Source organism: Mustela putorius, unplaced genomic scaffold (assembly GCF_011764305.1).
Source record: "Mustela putorius furo isolate JIRA1106 unplaced genomic scaffold, ASM1176430v1.1 tig00003845_pilon_pilon_pilon, whole genome shotgun sequence".
In the NCBI taxonomy this organism is placed as follows: Eukaryota; Metazoa; Chordata; class Mammalia; order Carnivora; family Mustelidae; genus Mustela; species Mustela putorius.
In genome coordinates, this window is record NW_025421998.1 from 57,689,393 (window position 1) to 57,709,737 (window position 20,345).

Below are 20,345 nucleotides of genomic sequence, written 5' to 3' on the forward strand. Positions count from 1 at the left end.
AGTCATATTTCTTTAAAATCTTTTAAATGGCATTCTTTATTTGAAAAGTGTGGCATTAATTTCTTTACAAAGTATACATTGTAATGCCTCTACAGATATTAAGACTCCTTTAAAATGTATTCTTCCTTATGTAGACAATGTTTACACTTAATTCAGAAGAATTAATTTATGAATGAAAAAATTTATGATTAATGCTAACATTTTATTGACACGAGATAGGAAAGTAATAATCCACCGCTAGATTTAAAGTTGAATTTATGACATCATTTTCATTGTGCACATTAGCTGTAATTACCTGCACCACTCATTCTGAGCCACTAGATGGTGTAAAAAATAAATTGAAATGGTAAAATTTCATTCTATCAACACGAAACCTAATATAACTCAGAGAAAGATGAAACAGATTTCTAGACATATAACAATGCTAGTGGTTTCTATACTAATTGTACTTTTAAAAAAATCTAGCTCTCTACCTTGATCCAGAAACAAGTCCTTCTGAGCAATTTTTCACTCTAAGGACCTTGAGTTCTGAATTGACAGTAGCATTAAACATCCAGATTGCTGTCACTTACATATTAAATGAATTTATAACATTAATTTATGGTCTATTTTGGCCAAAGTTTTGATAAGAACTAGACGATCAAACCAGTAAAGAATTATTAGAGTCTCCAGAGGTTCCTCTCTGAAACTGTAGCCCCAAAGTTGGGGAAGCAAGAGTCTTCAGAAACAGATATTGACTCCCAAAATGACCTGGAAACCAGTAGCCAAGATGTCCACTAATGGCCCAGAATTTGTCCACATCCCATCAAGGGGGAGCTAAGTATCCTTTCTCTTCACCCTCACCAAGATTTACCTGGTGGCTCCTACCAGGTCCACAGCTGGGTAAATATTGGTAATAAATCATTCAGCCAACAGTGATAACATGCTGCCCTAACAATGTCTTGTCTCTTCTTTAAAAATCCAAAATGAGCTCCAGATACAAGAATCATATCTAGAAGGCCCCTCATGAAATGATGCTGACTGTGGAACTTTGAGCCTTGTGAAGGGCTGGTTGAAGATATTCTTTTTGGTAAACGATACCCAAACAATAGCATTTAGACCTTTTAGATGGCAGGATGCTCTTCCTTTGAGCTGGACCACCACTACCCTTAGCTCTATGATAAAGATTCACAGATGAAATGACAGTCTCCACAGAACAGGTCTGGGAGAACAGAAATTACCTACCCCAGGATCCTAGAGGTGTGATATATACCTAGGATTTTACTTTTAACTTCACAGCAACAGAAAACAATTTTCTGAGACAATGGGACCTCTACTTGTCCGACAGTGTGTCCCAGAGGTTGGTACTCTGAGCTTTTCAGCAACGCAGGCCGCCTGACTCATAAAGAAGGCTTTAGGACAAATCCACAGTTTACCATACAGTCTCACATTTTACCATAATAATATAAAGACTATAAGCCATTTATCCTACAGTTTGGAATTCTAAGTAGAAGCTAATCAACCTTTTAATTTTAAACACAATGGCCCCTAAGTTGGTGAAAATAACTGTGAGCTGAGTAGATTTGAGGAATAATTTCAAGAAACTCTCTTGAACTGAAATGAGTAAGTTTGGTTTCTATTTTAAGTAATTCACTCAAAAAAAATGTTATCTTGGGGCACCTGGATGGCTCAGTCAGTTAAGAGCCTGCCTTTGGCTCAGGTTATGATCCTGGGGTCCTGGAATTGAGCCCTGCATGAGGCTCCCTGCTCAGTGAGGAGTCTGTTTCTGCCTCTCTCCACTGCTTGTGCTCACTCCTATGTGCTCTCTTTCTCAAACATAAATAAATAAAATATATATTTTTTAAAGTGTTGCCTTGGGGGGCCTGGGTGGCTCAGTGGGTTAAAGCCTTTGCCTTTGGCTCAGGTCATGATCCCAGGGCCCTGGGATCAGGCCCTGCGTCAGCCTCTCTGCTCAGCAGGGAGCCTGCTTCCCCCCAACCCCGTCCCCAGGCCCTGCCTCTCTGCCTACTTGTGATCTCTGTCTGTCAAATAAATAAAATCTTTTTTTTAAAAAAAGTGTTGCCTTAACTCAGGACAATAAAATGCTCAATAATAGGCTTAATCTAAGAGCCAACTCTTAGATTAGAGAGTCAACTCATCTCTCCCTAAAAAACCAATATACAGACTAAGGAGTAGAGGGCAGAGAAAAGTAAGTGAGGAGTCTTAGCTCTGGGCATCTCAACTAGCAATGATCACAGCTGGCAATATTTGCTTACTAAATATTTTCCCCAATAATCTACAAGTGCTTCTATAGTATTCCTCTTGGATTCTTGGTGTTAACATGGGCCTTGTAGGTACTTTATAACAGTTTCAAATGAGAAGCAAAAGAGAAAAGGAGAAAGTATTGGTCTGGGCATCCAGATGCCTAGTTAAGCACTGGCTCTGGCACTTTCTTGACCCAAGTTTCCTTGGCTGTAAAACCAAGAACAGGTAGATGATCATCACTCAAATTCCTCATTCAAATGTTCTGTGATTTTCTATGTTATGATTTTATACACCAACCATATTGTGCTAAGAGGCAGTAAGTGAGGGGCACCTGAGTGGCTCAGTCTGTTAAGCGTCTGCCTTCGGCTCAGGTCATGGTCCCAGGGTCCTGGGATCGAGCCCCACACTGCGCTCGCTGCTCAGCAGGGAGCCTGCTTCTCCCTCTACCTCTGCCTGCTGCTCCCCCTGCTTGTGTCCATCAAGTAAAGAAATAAAAATCTTTAAAAAAAGAAAAAAAGAGTCAGTAAGTGACCTTATTTCCAAATTCTCTTCTGCATCTAGCAAGTCATACAATCGTTCTGAAAAGTACAAATTTTTCTCAAATCAAGAAACCACATTAAACTCCTAGACTTATAGAATATCTCCCTACTTATATTTAAATAGTTTTCATACATCATTTGTTTCTAAAATAGTTTCATAAAGTAGACTGAAATCCCCATATCACAGTAGGGAAAGTTAAATATGAAAATTAAGGGAGCTCACATATGTCATCACAATAAGAAACATGACTTTTAGATCTAAAGACAAAATGATTTTCAATTATCCAGTATGTTAAGAGGCAGAGACACTGACACACATACATATATATATATATATATATATACCTATATATGTTCGTAGCAACATTATGTTTACAAATACAACTATGTTAAACTTAAAAAAAATCACCTAGACCTGTCTGAATAGAAAAAGCATTGCTTTTAAATTGTCGGAACACCAATGTATTTACATAAAGATGAAAAACTTCTACTATAAACAGTGTTTCCAGTAGTGAATGGCAGACAAAACCAGAATAAGCACACAGAAGAATAAAAAGGAAGAGGAAAGAAAAACATAATAAATAACCCAATACCTTACAATGTTAGCTTTCACATAAGTATATTGTTTCTGGAGAAGGCAGTGTGTGGATGTGAGCCAAAGACTGAAGTGATAGGTAAACACACTGTTAAGTTGAATCCTGTTATCTGATTGTGTTTAAAATTTGATTATATTTCACTTGACAAAATAATTAATTATTGTGAACTCCCAATTGTTAACAAGGACCTAGAGGAATTCCAATTGGCATTTTTCCCAAGTGTTGTAAACCCAGATGCATAAAATCTAGCTTTGGGTTCACCCTTTAACTCTGGGGTGCCTTCTTACCTTGCTAAGAATGTAAATCACATCACCACGTTTAAATGACAGCTCATCGGAAAGAGCTCCTGTGCAGTCCCACAAACCCTGGTAAAAATTCGCATAATCGGTGCTTTTATCTCCTAGGAAGAAGAGAGAGAAAACACGACGAGTTAAAGCTTTCATATAATGGGTCCTTATTTAAAACGAACCAACAGAAATTAAAGGGCTGCCTCACACCACCAAAACAGGTGAAGAAAAATTCTGTCCGGATTCAAAAAACCCTTGATTACATGGATAGACAAATCCTACCTCTTACAGTGATCTAATTAAGGACAGATTTCAAAAAGACCTCTTTTGGAACATCTCTTCTTTCTCTCCCTCTTTTGTTTTACCTAAAACCTGGACTTGCAATGTGTTCTCCTCAATCCAGCACCTAGAAGTTCCTTCTCACTTATTTTGTAGAGTGGACTTAACCCCATTCACAACATGTTTTGAAGTCAGTCACCCATGCTGCATGCTGAGCGATATCCACGACATGGGACACACACATCATGAAACAACCACCTTACCAAATTTCTAAAACTTACCCAAAAAAACAGAGACAAAGGGAGGGAGAGAACATGTGAGCATCTGGGCCACCTCATAAACAATCTGTATTTAAATGATCATCAAGGAGCCAATAGGGCACAGACATAACCCAAACTTGGCGACAGTTTTTGTTCGTTCATTTTCATTCTAAAACCTCAAGCTGGTTAGAGAAGAAGATACAGTGGGAATAACATAAAGGGTAATTCCAGCTCTTCTCTTTGGGGACTTTTGCACCGAGAGCCTCTCTAACTTATTTCTTAAATATTTGAGCAACTTTGAAAGTGCCGCTGCTGAAGCGGCATTTTTCAAGATTTCCGTCAGCCCCAGTTTAGGACATCACGCTCTGAATAAACATGCAACATACACTGGAGTTATCAGCTCATCCTTCTAACAGCATAAGCACAATGGATGCGATGTGCTCAAACTGCCATACAGACCATTAACTGATTGATTATTTAGCGCTCTCCGCTCTGTAATACCACAATAAACCGGGGTAATAAATGCTTTGTCACTTATACAATGGGGCTCTCTTGAAACGTGGCTCAGAGTTAAATACACTGGATGCTTTTGTTACACTGAGAACTGTTTCCTGTTTTTAATTTCATGATAATTGAGTTTTGATGAGTTCACGCAAAAAGAATGCAAGTGATATCAATAAGATGTCCGTGTGTTCACTAACCAGGCAGAACATATACGTGCTGACAACTTCCATCATTGAAATGTCATCTCTGGATTCTGAGGGGATAACTGTGGAGACGCGGGCTGGATCAGGGCTGTCATCTTAGTTTTGTTATATGGCTTTCAAACAGCAGGCTCCTTGGCAAGCCCAGTGCAAGCAGGCACTTTAGCAGGGCACCTGCGGATACGTCCAACACTGGGCGGTTTGTGATGTACACCAAGTGGTAACAGTGTATCAGACGTTCCGAAAATTCTAATATCCGACACGTGCTTTTAAAAGCCAAAAAGGAAATCTGAGTCCTGTGGCGCATGAAAACGTATAAAGACGATACTTTTCGATTGTACATTAAGAAAATAAACAAGGACTAGAATGCGCATCCTATTAAATGTTCTCTCCTGGTTTCTAGAAATTCAGAGGAGGAGAGAGATGGGGGGAGGGAGGGAGAGAAAAATGGAGAAATGAGAGTAAGGAGGGAGGGAGGAAGGGAGGGGAAGGGAGAGAGACCGACACCTTTCTGACCTCTCCACTCCCGCATCTGAGCACTCATCACTGATACCAGCGGGGAGGTCTCTGAGCCTGGGAATCCAACCAAGACCTAACAATGCTTGCCGCCACCCTTCATTACATTTTCCCCCCAAAGCACATATTAGGTAAATTCTACGAATGGACACTAGAGGGCACTCCCGCTGGACAGATCGCTCCAAACATTGTCAATTTTTTCTTCGAGAAAGAATTACTTAATAATAAAGTGACTGATTTCCTTTAAAAACCACTTATTTAGACAAATAGAGATTTAGAAGTTGAGACATTCTAGTCAGATTAAATCAACTGCTAAATGGGTCAAATGTTGCGCCCCGTGCAGTCCGTCAGCGTCAGTTTAAAAGTCAAGGAATTAGAGCACAGAGAGGATGACATCATTTCACATGCAAGGCCCTCCCCCACAGTCACTGGCCAGGAGGTAAAAGGATCTAAATAGCTAGTTTCCCCAGTCGAGGCTCCTGTGTGGTCCCCATGCTGCTTAGCCTGAGGCTTGATCCAAAAAGGTTAGAGAAACAACACTTGGGCTAAAACTGGAGAAGTTTTGGCTGAGTGAGAGAGCATCCTGGTGCGATCCCAACTGTCCAGCCGGCCGCCTGCTCCTTCTTTTTCAGATTCTCTCCCGACAGCTTTTCATTCAATAGATTTTCAAGAGGTGGGGTCAAGAAGGAAGGAAAGAAAAAGCGTATGGTGATTTCTACCACATAATCCTTATCACTTTGGGGTCTCTCTTCCCCTCGATGCGCTTGGTGAAGCTCCCATTAACACTAATGGGAGTCACAGGAGCACATGAGGGGAAGGGAGACCCCCACCGCGCGCAAGATGCATCTCTCCCCAGATGTGCATCAGGAGCATTTCATTAAATCTCACTGCTGTAAAGAGGCAACAGCGCTAACGATTTGGCAATACTGGGAAAAAGATGCATTTTTGACTGCGTTTTCTATAATCTTGATGATGATGTTACCCAAAGACCCACCTCATTTCTGGGTTCCCTATGTGAGCTCTGTTAAAGCATAAGTGGTTTATGTCACACGACTACATGTACACACAATTTACTATTCTGTCCGTTTCAGAATGTGATACTAGTTATATAAAGCAGAAGAACCAGGACTAGAGAGAAAAGCTGGCAGTATGGATTTATTAGCTTTCATTTCCTCGGGAAAATGATGTTAACATTCTGGGTATGAATTCTAGATACAAAAATTAGGACTTATCTTATTCCTTCAAGAGCAAGCGCCTCTGGTTCACTTTTTACAATTTTCAATTTTAAAATTTTAAGTGTGGCTAACTGTCCTCAAAAAATTACCCATGGATACAGCCTCCGAAGCACAGTGGGCTCACGAAAGTTAGCATCATTCACCTCATACGCTGAAAAATAATCCGTGTGAAATATGTTTTTTAAAAAACCGTACAAAAATGGTATGGAGCATAACACATAAAGCACAGAGAAGCATACATTCTGAATACAAATAAGTCTGTTGAGTTGTCATTGCTGCATGGATTAATCTTCCCACATCATGATCTATGGTTTCAAAATTACAAAATACACACACACACACACACACACAAACCCAAAAACCCACCTCATTACATTTGTTGTCCTGGGAAGGCATGAATGGTTAAAAAAGACAGGAAAGAAAGAAGAAACAGCCATTCTAAATTAGCCAGCCTGTGAAGGATTTAAACGATGTATTTGCTCCTGCTTTTGAAAACATACCAAAACAGATTATTGGGCAGTATCAGAAATGTTAGGAAAATACAAGCTAAAGGCTGGAGATGCTTTTGCAAAAACAAAAAGATTTTAAAAATATGATGACAAGGACTGAAACGTTCAACAATAAAATAACGGAGAATCTCTTCCTGAGCAGTCTTAGAGGTTTAAAAAGTATTTCAAAAAGATAAGCATATTCTACAAATAAATCAAATGGAATCTTTATTTTGTTTATAATTAATAAACATATGTAAGGCACGTAAGCTTGAACATGAAAGAACTTCTAAGAAACACAAGATTATGTTTTGGTTTACCTATTTTACATTCATCTGAATTTTCTTTTCTCTTTTTAGGTAAAATCAGTCCATGTGAAAAATATATAACATTCTTGTGTAAGGTTAGAAGTTCAAGTCATGTGATGCCCAGCAAGATAGTAATACCCTTGTCAACTCACTGCCCTGCACAGCAAACAAACTTCTAGGGTTACATCTTTGACAGCCCAGAGAGAGCAAAGGTCACTGAGATGCAAAAGCATTAAAACTGTTGCTTGAAAAGAATCTCATGTCACTAAAGATAAGAATTATTACAGTGCTTTACTGCTATTGCATGGAAAGCTAGATCTACTTACTGCATTCCTTTGAAGAAAAAGGACTTTTTTCTCCCTTCCCTCAAAGGCAAAAATTTGGGAGAGAGTTACTTTAAAAGGGCTTTTGAAAAATACAATTGCTTTAAGCCAAAATACTTCTGTTTGTGGAAGGAGTATCTATAGGTATCTACCTTCTACATCTGCACTGAAATTTAAAAACAAACAAACAAACAAAAACCTCCACGCTTTCGGCAGAAGCTTTATGACACACAATAAAACACACCGACTTAAATTACTATTCGGCAGTGTCCTCAAGGTTGCGTTCAGCCTTGGCATTTTACGGCTGCATTTTACAGGACCACGGTGCTCACTTCGAAAGCCTTCATCCTCACTTCCTTTCTGAAACAAGCAAACCAAAGCCTCCTGTGGCAACCTGCTCCTGCTTTCCTGTCCAGGTCCGGAAATCAGGCCCCTGTTTCCTTTCCACGTGTCACGGTAGGAAGGACTCGGGAAAGCTACTTCCTGAACACACACTTCCTGTCCAGTGAGCCTCTGACAGCTGGAGAGAGTGATGAATGAACGTATCAGAGAAGGGAAGGTGACCCTCAACTCCAGCTCACTGCAGGACATGGGATGATAGGGCAGACCTTGCCCCAGCAGACACGTGGCTATGAAGAGGTGTAAAGGGTCTGATAAGAAAGTACTCCCCCTCTCTTCTTTCCGTGTGAAATAATTGCTGGTTTATCAAAGCTAACCTCATGCTTGCACTACAGATATGGTTTATCTCCTGCTATTTGGAAATAACAAGGCACAAAAAAGAAAAAAAATTGCCCATATCATGTGATTTTTGTACATAGCATGTAGAGTTATTTTTCCAGTCTCAGTCATAATTAGTACTTGGGGCCATGTGCCAAGTGGAAATGGATAAGGGGAATATCCTTCCTCGCCTTCTAGGCCATCAGTGTCCTTTTCCAATTTCTAAACTGCTGTCACTGGACTCTGGCATTTCTTACCCAATTCATTTGCTTTCTGTGTTAATCATATGCAATGAAGATATGCATGGCCAACATTTAAACAGGCTGCAGATCAATTAGCGGTCTTAAGTTTATCTGATTTTTATCAAAGAAGACAGAGCTGTGGGTCGATTGTCAGAGCCTGTGTCAAGTTGACCTTTTCAGAGATGTCTACATTGCCAGTCCCCTGGGCAACTTGTTGTCCCCTGTTAGTCTCTGAATGGCAGAAGTCTGTTCTGCTCAAGCACAAAGTATACACAGATGTCTATATTACATTCTTATAGGTTTGACAGCAACTGCATGTTGTATCTATAAACTGTCCTTCAGCAGTGACACTTCCTCAATGATGATAAGCTAATTTATGCAACCAAATCTCCTTTGTGCAGAAATGAAAGCTAATTGAGTCATTACAAAGTAATTCAGGAAGGAATACCTTGTATAAATTGGCTTACTTTATAAATCCTTCTCAAGGGTTTCCATGCATCCTAAATGGGACTAAGCAGCTTATCAGCCATAAGATACCCAGATCGAACCAGCCAACTTTGGGGAGCTGTGTACATGTCTTTGGAGCCGTAGGAAAGTGACCGAGGGAAAGGGAACAAAACCAAAAGAAGCTTCCCCAGGAAGCCACGCCAGGCGTTACCTGTGCTGGGAAGAGCACTGTCCTGGTTCATCTTCCTTTGTTCCTCCACTTGTGCAGGAACATTGTCCTCCTCCTCTTCTGTAAACAAGCAGAGAGGCACAGTGAAAGACCGCCTCAGAAATAGCAGTACTCACCCGGACTGACGAGCAAAACAGAAAGTTTAGAACATATAAATATTCCTTCTCAAAGGATGAAACCACTCAACATTCACATTCCTTTTCCAATAATCTAAAGCTGAACAAACAGACCTCTAGCTGTTTCCAGAGAGCAACCTCACCAGTTGGCTTGATAAAACTCAAGACACGTCCTAAAGCCACACATACTTGGTTTTAAGTACTTACAGAAACTCATCTGGAAGGCTCCCCAGTGCAGACTGGCCCGGAAATCCGGGGAAGGAACACCCAGCACTACATGGACAGACCCACCACGGATAAAACCGTAGTCCCTAAAACATCGTTGTGGGTGAGGGGAAATGTGTGATACAAAATATAGTTAACCTATAAATCATTTCTTGAGTATCAAATGCTTCATGCGTTCCCACTTGATCTTCACAGGAGAATACTAGAAGGATCCTCACCCTTCAAGGCAATCCCCACTAAATGCTACTCAGGATCTACTCTATGCCATAAGCTATAGCAGATGTTAAGATTTCACAGATCCTCCTAAATCCCCCTCTCACAGATGACTTAACTGAGGCTCAAAAAGGTACAGAAACATCCACTGTTTGTGATTCTAACTTGGGCTTGTGATCATAACATCCGTGTTCTTTATCCAGCGATGTATTCAGGCCCCCTGTTTGTCATTTCCATACTCTCCTTTCACAGGCATTTCCCCCAAGTTATAGGAAGAAACAGGAGAAGATCAAATAAGAAGAGTTTTATGCAAGGTCAATGGACTGTATTTAATTATTTTACGTTAAAGAGTCATTTGTTACATGTCCATTTTCCTCACCTAAGGATTTATTTAGAAATATTTAAGGCAGGACATATGAACTAAATGGCATGCCCAAGAAAAACAGAGTTCAAAAAGAATACTTTCAAGAAAAAGCAAGAACGTTATCGTAAAATGTGCAAAGTATAGAAATAAAGTAATTATGACTATTAAATAATTCAACCAACAAATCTTCATTGGGCATTAGCTACCTGGAAGAGGGAGGGTCTACCAGGGAGGCAAAGACAGTAGAGAGCTTCTACTCTTGGGAAGCTGACAGCCTACAAGGGACAGAAGAGAGTATCTAAAGGAAGATTGGATGGGGGGGTGGGTGGCATAGAACCTCACATGGGAGGCACAAGGTTCAGAAGGAATGCAGAGCGGAAACCACCCGGGGTGGGTGGGGGGGGGACACCATGAAGGCTCTGAGGGATGGAGAAAATCTGAATAGACAGAGATGGGGAGGAGGAACTGTCTAGACAGAGGGAGAGTCATAAGCAAAAGAAAAAGCACAATAATATCCCTTTGGCTAAAGAATGCAGTACTCAAAAGGGGAGAACAGGAGGGAGATCATGCTAGTGCTCTGGGCCAGCTGTCGAAGGGCCATCAACATCCAGCTATGGACTTTAGCCCTTTTTTGGTGGCAATAAGTGCCCCAGAAGATGTCTGGGCAGAGAAAGGGCAGGACCAAAACTATGCTTGAGGAATGGTCATCAGATCCCGTTGTCCCAGACAGCCTGAAGGAGGGCGTGGGGAGAGAGGCCACTCAGAGTCTGGCTAAAGGGGAAGGAAGTCCTGAACTGCAGGGGCAGAGGAAATGGAAAGGAGCCAGCTATGAGAGGGAAAGGAACGACAATGGATAAACTTTGTGCCTGCCTGGATGTGGAGGGCTGCAGGAGGGAGAGAAACTGAGGGTGGCTCAAGTTTTGAGCTTGGTTAACAGAGATATAAGAGTGTCATTCCTGAGAAAAGAATAGCCGAGGTAAGCGACATTGCGGAGGGAGCGGTGTTTCTGACGTGAGAGATTTAAATTTATTTATCTGAGTGAGAGACAGAGAGAGAAAGGGGAAGGGCAAAGGAAGAAGGAGAGACTCTCAAGCAGACTCCCCACTGAGCGTAGAGCCCAATGCAGGACCACATCCCACAACCCTGAGACCATGACCTGAGCCAAAAACAGGAGTCAGAAGCTTAACCGGCTGTGCCACCCAGCGCCCCTCTGATGTGAGGCGTTTACTATACTGGTGGGTCAACCCAGAGGAAATGTCCAGAGGCAACTGGAAAGTTTGGTGGAGAGCTTAGGAGTACAGATACAAAATTAGAAGTCCCATGCAAACTTTGAAGTGGTCATTAATAAAATTCAACATTTAAATCAAGCTTGAGAGTTACTGTACTTATAAAACAAACATAGAACTGTTCTGAATTTCTCTAACTCAATTCAAACAAAATAATGAAAGCTTAAAAAAAAAAATAGCTGGAAATAGTTGGCACTTTACACATTTTAAGTTGACCCTAATGTTGGCAATTTAATATGGTTCAGTCAAACAGTAATTTATACAGGAAGACCTAAGAAAAACCTAATACTAAATCCTGTCTTTTTCCTCTTCAACAAGTTATCTCACTTATGCCAAACCGCAAGGACTAGTTATCATGTATGAGTTCATAGGACGTTTTCATACAAATTTTAAAGCAATTATGGACATTTGCCGACATTTGGGCCAACCTACTTATTTTACAGATGGCTAATTTTTTTAAAAGGAGAAAACTTTCCTTCATTTTCACACTCTCTCTTTCCCCAGACCTTCCTCTCCTCCAACTGGGTCACAAATCTGATAGCGAGGAGTAAATTCAAAAATAGTGAAGTGTGCTTGCCCTCAAGTAAAAGCCATGACCACGACATAGGGAGCACTAATTTGGGCTCTTAAGAAGACATGACGGGAAATAGACTCACCACCCAAAATTAATGTCAAGATATCACAAAACACATTACAGTAATTGAATGGAAAACTCCACTCTCGGCAAAGTAAACAATGTACTTAGAAGAATTTATTACTATGATGTTATTCTTATTTTATTAAAATTTAAGTGCCTATAATATACACAGTGTATTCTTAAACTAACAGAATAATGATATTAAAATGTTTACTTAAGTATCAATATTTACTGAGAAGTATCCAAATTGAAACCCATGTGAGATGCTGACCAAGTAGTAATTTAGAGGAGGAAATGCTCATTAAAAAAACTTCCTTTCTCCATTTCAAACCTATTTTTAGGTCAGAGCCTTCATACATCAGTTTTTCTTAATGATATTCGAACAGCTCATTTTATCTTGGGCTAACAATACAAACAGCTTCCATATAAAAGAAAACAAAAATCAAATTTGGGGTGTGTGTGTGTGGGGGGTGTGTGTGTTTTAATCTTAAGGGGAAAAACTCAGACTGAATCTTGAATAAAGTCTAGTACAAGGGAGATATTCTATAAATACAGAGTAAACAAATGGGTTCAAAATCATGAAAATAAATCCTACTATGTTCGGTTATTAGCAGAGAAAAGCTCTCCACAACACTCAAAAAATACATAAGGACAAATGAAAATTCTAGGCAATAATCACCTCCACAATATATTAGAAATATACACACATGTCATTTTATTTAGGTTTATTATTAAACATATTTTATTTTGGTGTTGAGTCACGATGTCATTATACAATACTAATTAATACCTCAAATAGTCCATGTTGGTGGGTTAATATATTCCATTCAACATTTTAATAACAGTAAACAAAAACAGCTCAGCTATGCGGTAAAATCCATCAAACCACACAGATGGTTATAAGGTTTTCATTATGTGGTTTCCATAGCAATCATATTGCAAATCTGGAAGCTTCTTGCAAATAAGCAGCTTGTATTTACATGCCTCTCAGCTGCAGCACAAAACTCTTCAACGTGTGAAGTTATTATTCCAATCACACATTGTTAGAAGACTCATCAGAAGATTTTGTTGATCAGACAAGATGAAAATAACAGTAAACTAACTGCAGAAGATAATTCAAACACAGTCATACATTTACTAAACGAATCAGTGAGTATTCGAAAAATTCTGACAGTCGACAGACGGTTTTAACATTATACCAGGTCAAAAATACAGAAGTTCCAGCAAAAATCAGATCCCAGATAATCTGAAAGCTGAACTCCACTCTCCCTCCCTTTCTCTTCAGAAAGTGTCTGGCCTTCCTTCTGAGTTGAGCAGAGAAAGACAGACTAGCAGAGAACTGAGTCTTCCCAAATCTTTTTAGGATGACTGCCATTTGAGGAAATGCTTATGTGGGAAAATTCAAGATCTTTCTTTCCCCCTACTAGATTAATCAATTTAATTTACAAATTGATCCAGTTCTATAACAGATGGATTATTACCCTAATAAGGATCACAAATCTGTCTAGCTATGCAGTTTTCACAAAATGGCTATTTCTTGCTTACTAATGTTCTTTGTTTAAGGACAAAATAACCCAAAGAGAAAAGCGATAAGCAAATGACACATGCAGCTGACGCTGCTTGAAAGAAGGCCAAAGACGATGGGTTAGCACCAAAACAGGGTATGTGATGCTCACGGAGGGGATGAAAACTGAATTTACCATGTTTTTCAGGGAGAAGAGGAGAACATGAGGAAACCTCCTCACACACAATGATTACGTTTCTGTAAGGACCTTTAGAAGACAGCTCTGCTGAATTACAACATATTTTAAGAGACAGAAAACACAGATTCGAAAGCTATGCTCTGAAATGAAGACGGGGTATATATCTCTACCTGTCCCGACTTCATCTGGTTATGACACGTATGTCTGTCTCAAGAAAAGTTACTATTTTTTGCTTAAATATTCATGCTGTAAGCATTTATGTCCATTAGGTAACTAAATCCTCGGAACAGTCCTATGAGGCAATAACAGGTATTTTTATCATATTTTACAGACAGAGCTTGAAGAACTTGCGCAGGTTCACACAAGCAATCAGAACAGGGACTGAAACTCCAACATGTGACTTCTCTTCACCTTCTCTAGTTGACAGATGGGATTGTCTTCTAAAGTTTCATTTGAATACTGGGCTATTTGTGGACTTGGAAATCATTTTCACAAAAGTGGGCAGATTCTATTCTGCCCTAAGCATTGTACGCAAAGGACATCTCAAGGTAAGAAATTCTTGCCACGATGATTTAGAAACAGAATTTCAAGCTGGGCTGCCCCCACCCCCAAAGCAATCTCCTTCCTGTTCTCCCAGCTCCCCTTTCACACCTCTCCTGTCCCCACCCGGCACCTGACACTCCGTAAAGGTCCCGCATGCAACTCATAATTGAAATAATAGTTCAGTTATTTCAAATAATATTTCATTTATTTCATTATGAAATACTATTGCATCCTTTTTTCTAGGCCAGCCAGCGTGTCTTTCTCATTGAATTTCAATAGGGAAAACATGTTTAAGTGTAGACAGTTCCGCTGAGTGTTTTTACAAAGAAGTTCCCCCAAAAGAAGTTCGCCTACATTCCAGAGCAACAGATTACCCTGCACGTCTCTCCAGGGGTCTGGGAGCCAGGATATTACAAGCAAGATGGCTCCAGCGGGGAGAAGACAGGACAGACGTGATGGGGAAAGGAAGACCCCTGTGGCCGGTCCCAGCAATACGGTGTAAAGGAGGGGAAAATGCAGGGAGGATTCACACAAAGGGCACCTCAGCCCCTCCTCCCTCAGGAGCTGGGGCAAGCCCCGAAGCTGGCAGTAGGGGTGAGACGAGCGGAAGGGTGGAAGCGGTGTGTGCCCAGAGAATTCAAACCAAGACCATGGGGAAAAGTGAGCTCCTTCCGGGCCTATAAATCCTGGACCACCAGTAAGTTAAAATATGACACTAAAGGATTTTTCTAACTGATTAATAGACTGACATATATTTTACAGCAATAAAGGACATATTTGTATAAAGACAGAAGCATGTGCCTTTTAGTATGCTATGAAACTTCAAGAGGAACAGAAAGATAAAGACAACTGAAATGGTATATTTTTTTCTTTTTTGTTTCTTTCTTTCTTTTTTTTTTTGAAAATGGTATATTTAGAGTCATGTTTACTCTCCTGGAAATTGAGGCACACTGAGGCCTAAAGTTCTAGTTACTCACGTCACTGTGAGACTATAATTCTCATCTCTAAAAAGACGAATGTCTACCCCACAGCACTCCGAATGGGATCTGGGCAGGACAATGACATAATAATCAGATTTCTCAAGGGGAAAAAAATGCACAATTAGCATGCAGTAGCAAGGTCATTACCTAAGGAGCTAGGTGTTCTGCAATCACTTATGAATCTGGCAACCCAGAAGGTTAATATGATATCAAAGGCAACCAAAGAAGCAATAGTTATTCAATCATAAAATCTAATTTTCAACCTTGACATTTTACTCTTCCAAGGTTTCATAGGAAACGGTTATCATTGTACTTCAAAAGCAAAAACAAACACCATGAAGTACATTTCTGTACTATATTAAAGTTAATAATTTATACACAAATGTGAAAACACAAAAATATAAATTTTCACAAACATTCAACTTGCTAACATCATGGTTGGGATGTTGGGGGGAAAAGCCCAAATTCAAGCAAGAACCCCATTTGACAGAATCTGGAGAAAGTCTTCAGGAAAGAAGAAACCTTAGACAGAATGTAGTTCAACTTCCTTCTGTCATTAACAGGAAACCAGCTTAGGATACCAAATGACTGGACCAAGGTCATGCAATTGGCACTCTGTTCTCTCTCTCTATTGGCTTCTATGCAAGACATGCTCCAGACATTTCTGGAAAAGTCTCTGCTGCTCCCGAGGTACTTCTTTATTCAGGAGCAGTCTTACACAGACTCGATCATCCACAGGCAATGATGGAAGCAAAGACAGCACACAGCTTAAAAATAAGGTTTTAATAAGCTAGATTCTGTCAGTTAGAAGTGACTGTGAGTCAGGAAATGATCCTACTCCCAGACAGTGCTAGACATGAGGAAACGACACAGTGGGGCTCTTCCTTGTCCCAGTGTATTATATTCATACACGCCATGATATGAAATTCTCCTAACTACTCCATAAAGCTCAAACTCTTAGCTTTTTAATTAACATTTCTAATAAATTCTGCAGTATTAAAATTCTTTTAACCCAGGAATGTCAAAATATTTCTCAGTTACAGTAACCTTAATCTGGTTATGGATTTCTGGTACAATTATAGTTTGCTGTTAATAATAGTTCTTTTTTTTTAATTTAGATAAACCTTTTTTTTTTTTTTATTATTCTTGCTACAGAAGAAATATCTGTTCATTGCTGGGAGTCAAACAGTAGAGATAAGCAAAAATACATACATATCTTTAAACCACCCAGGACTTATCCATAACCACTAATAGCATCTTCTCCTAGACTGCCTTCACTCAGTTTCTGGATTTTCTTCACTCTCATATTTAATAAGAATATCCCAATATCTACATATTTCATTAACCCCCCATGTTTCTCATCCAAATGTATTTATATTTTATTATAAGGAATTTGCCTCCCTCTTTAGAAAGTAAACTATTTCATCTCAACTTTTGAGATTTTTGGCTGAAATTTTATTCTGTAAAAGAACACTAATGATAAATGGGATGGTGTTAAGATCATTTCACTGTAACTTGGCTGTTTTATAAGGATCTACACCTGTCTGCTCTAACCTTGGGAAGAAAGCACATAGACGGATTCAGAGCTCAGAGCTCCTCTGTGGCAGGCTTTGGCTCAGTGTCCTCTGTTTGCTTATGATAATACTCCCTTCCTCTGCCGGCACAGAATACCTTACCCTCCTTTGCAAGAATCCAGGAAAGATAAAGCACAGGGGGCATACGAGGAACTTCCTCTTATTGGCTCCATATCTCCTAGAGCAACAGTGGTTTCAAGACCCTTCTGGGAAGTAGAGAGTCCATGAGGTCAAAACTATTTTCATAATAAAATGAAGACATTCGCCTTTTTCATTGTATTAACATTGGCACCGGTGTTGCAAAGCGATGATGGGTAAATTGCTGAACCCACAGCATAAATCACTGCAGGGGCACCAAACTGTCACTGTCTTCTCCACGGCCTTGCACGAGCATTAAACAAAACAAGCCAGTTTAACCTACGAATGTCCACGACGAAGCCGTACACATTATTATTTTCATGTAATATCGACCCTGAGAACATATCTTTTTAATACTCTGTGTGACAAAATCAGAAGAATGCATTAAGCACATTTTTGCATTTCCAGATGTGCAAGACACTGAGAGGCATGTGAACTAGCTGCTTTTTTTCATGGAACATCATTTTTACTTGAAAGAATGAGTGACAGACAAACTATGGTTACTCAGACGTGGGACTGTGGCAGACATTTCCTCAGAAATGAACTAAGTGAGCTTGTTGTTTCAAAGAAAACAACTGGCATTTATTGCTATGATAAAATTTAGGCTCTCAAGCAAAAATCAGAGTTTTAGAAACTTAGATTGGCCACTGTAAGCTTGACAGCTCCCCAGTATTTAAAGACTCTTCTAATGAGATTGATAGTGATATTAATGAGTGTAGTTTTTTAATTTTGCCATTTTTTTGCCAATATCTGGAAGTTCTGCATAATGCAATGAACCAATACTTTCCAAATGACAAAGGCATGATGTTACAAAAACACGCATGGTAAGAGATTCGTTCAAAGTACAAGACAGAGCCATGAATTTTAATGTAACAAAGTATGGAAAGTTCATGATATGGTTTTGGATTCCAGCTTGCAACTAACAGTTAACTACTATTTGTCCAGTTTGGGTACAGCATCAAAGAATATCTACAACCTCCAAGGACCAGTAAAACACTTCCAATTTCCTACTGGAGATCTGTGTGAGGCTAGGTTTCTCCATAGGCTGACTGTACTTAAACCAGAACAACTATCATAAGAGTAAATGAAGACGCAGATTTGAGAGTCTAAACGTATTCTACTAAAATAGACTTTCAAGAGATCTGCCAAAATGTAAATCCTGCCTCTCTTTTCACTGATATCTTGGGGGAAATAGAGCAATTTTTCCTAAAAATATTTTATGCTCACATGCAATGTGTTTATCATTGTGATTTTTTAAATTCATTTTTTAATTTTTTAATTTTAATTTTTAATTTTTGATGAATTTTTAAATTCATTTTTAAAATATTTCTCAGTTTTAATTTCTAATATAGTAAATATTGAGAGGCATAATCCATATAAATAAAGCTTTGTGAGATCTTTAGTAATTTTTAAAATTATAAAGGGTTTCTGAGACCAAAAAGGTATGGGAAAACTGCCCTTTTTCAAGTTATTATTCAGATTTCAGTTAACATACAGTGTAATATCGGTGTCAGGTATATAATATAATGACTGAACCCTTTTATACAATGCCCATGCTCATCACAAGTGCCCTCCTTAATCCCTATCACCTTTTTAACCCATCCCCCACCCACTTGCCCTCCCATAACCATGAGTTTGTTCTCTAAAGTTAAGAGTCTGTTTCTTGGTTTGCCTCTTTCTCTCTTTTCCTCTCTCCCTTGCTCTTTTTTCCTCCTTTGCTTATATGTTTTATTTCTTAAACTTCACCTACAAGTGAAATCATATGGAATCTGTCTTTCTCTGACTTATTTCACTTCGTATTTTACCCTCTACATCCATCCATGTTGTTTCAAATGGCAAGATCATTTTTAGTGAAATATCTAAACACTGTTGACCCACAACATGAAAAAATTGATAGCCTGCTAACCCAGAACAGGATTTGATAATTATTTTATTTTCCCAAAGCACACAATCTCAGGACTGAATCTCATTATACTGTTGAGTCATATTGAGCTGTTAACCAAAATCCCTATGTGTGTTTCCCATTTGCTTCCAAGTCAAGTCTTTCCTTTCTCATACCTGTGCATCAAGATTTTTGGAGCAAATGTGATATCCTATCATATGTCATCTTGTTAGATTTGATCCATAATTTCAGTCTATTGAGGGCACAGCCTGTACATCTTCATCTAGGCTTTGATGAGTATGATGGTATGACGATACTGAGAATGAAGCTCTAAGGCATTCACAAAATAAATTAATCAATACCCTCTGGGCACAGCTCTATAGTCAGTTATTCAATAGGGTTTATATCCATAAAGATTTCATGAGAATCCTGGCCAAATGCCTCACTTAAATATAGTTACATGTCTGTCATTTCCCTGAACACATCATGGGCTCTGATAATCATGATTTCATTTTCTAGATAGCATGGAAGTCTCTCTTTGATGCCTTATTTTAGTGTCCACTTCAAAGTTTCTAAACTGTGTAGGGTCCTCAGAATCCATCTGTCATGGATAATGTTGCCCTCCTCCTAGAAGCCCTCTTCAGGGCCAACACAACCAACCTCCAGTTACTGGGACCCAGACTGCTGCGGGCTCACAGCTGTCTCCCTCACTAGGAACTGTCCTCAGCTACAGGGAACTGCCTCTTTCAAGATGACACCCCTCCCAGAAGAGCCAGGACTCAGTGACTAGCTGACATGGGGATATAAAGACATGCTCCTCTGTCTCAACAACAGCCTTGAAGAATCATCCCAGATCCAGAGCTCCCCAAGAGCTCAGCTGAGGCCTCATAAAAGCTACATTGTGGGTCAGCTTCTCCCACCCAATTCGGCCTCCTCGCTTTCATATGAGAGTATCTCCCAAGATCACTCACCAGTAAGTCTTCTACATACAACAGTCTTAGAGCTATTCCAGGAAACCCAACTTAAGATACTGCAACTTTCGACTCTTTTTTGAAGAGTTCACCGTTCAATTGCTAGACTCCATACTTCCAGCATCTCTCTCTTCCTGCACGTTTCCTTCAAAATCAGTGACTGTAGTTCATCTACTTCATTTACACATTGTCTTGTGATGGAGTCTTACATAAGCCAGAAGGCAAACTTAACTCCTACTCATCTTTAAGGCTCCAATGTCCCCTAATGTAGGGTGCTTTCCCCAAACTCCTCCAGGCAG

The 20,345-nt window shown here is 39.6% G+C and overlaps 1 protein-coding gene across 3 annotated transcripts in view; it reads right to left on the minus strand.

The window, feature by feature from the left end:
- The window catches only part of SKAP2 (src kinase associated phosphoprotein 2), a 171,527-nt gene that overhangs the window by 12,865 nt on the left and 138,317 nt on the right, over positions 1–20,345 (minus strand). For all 3 annotated transcript variants that reach the window (XM_004762532.3, XM_004762531.3, XM_004762530.3), the window contains exons 10-11: positions 9,397–9,474; positions 3,667–3,779 (exon numbers count right to left, since the gene is read on the minus strand). In XM_004762532.3, coding sequence (XP_004762589.1) covers positions 3,667–3,779; positions 9,397–9,474 — 191 coding nt within the window. The remainder of the gene's footprint in view (positions 1–3,666; positions 3,780–9,396; positions 9,475–20,345) is intronic.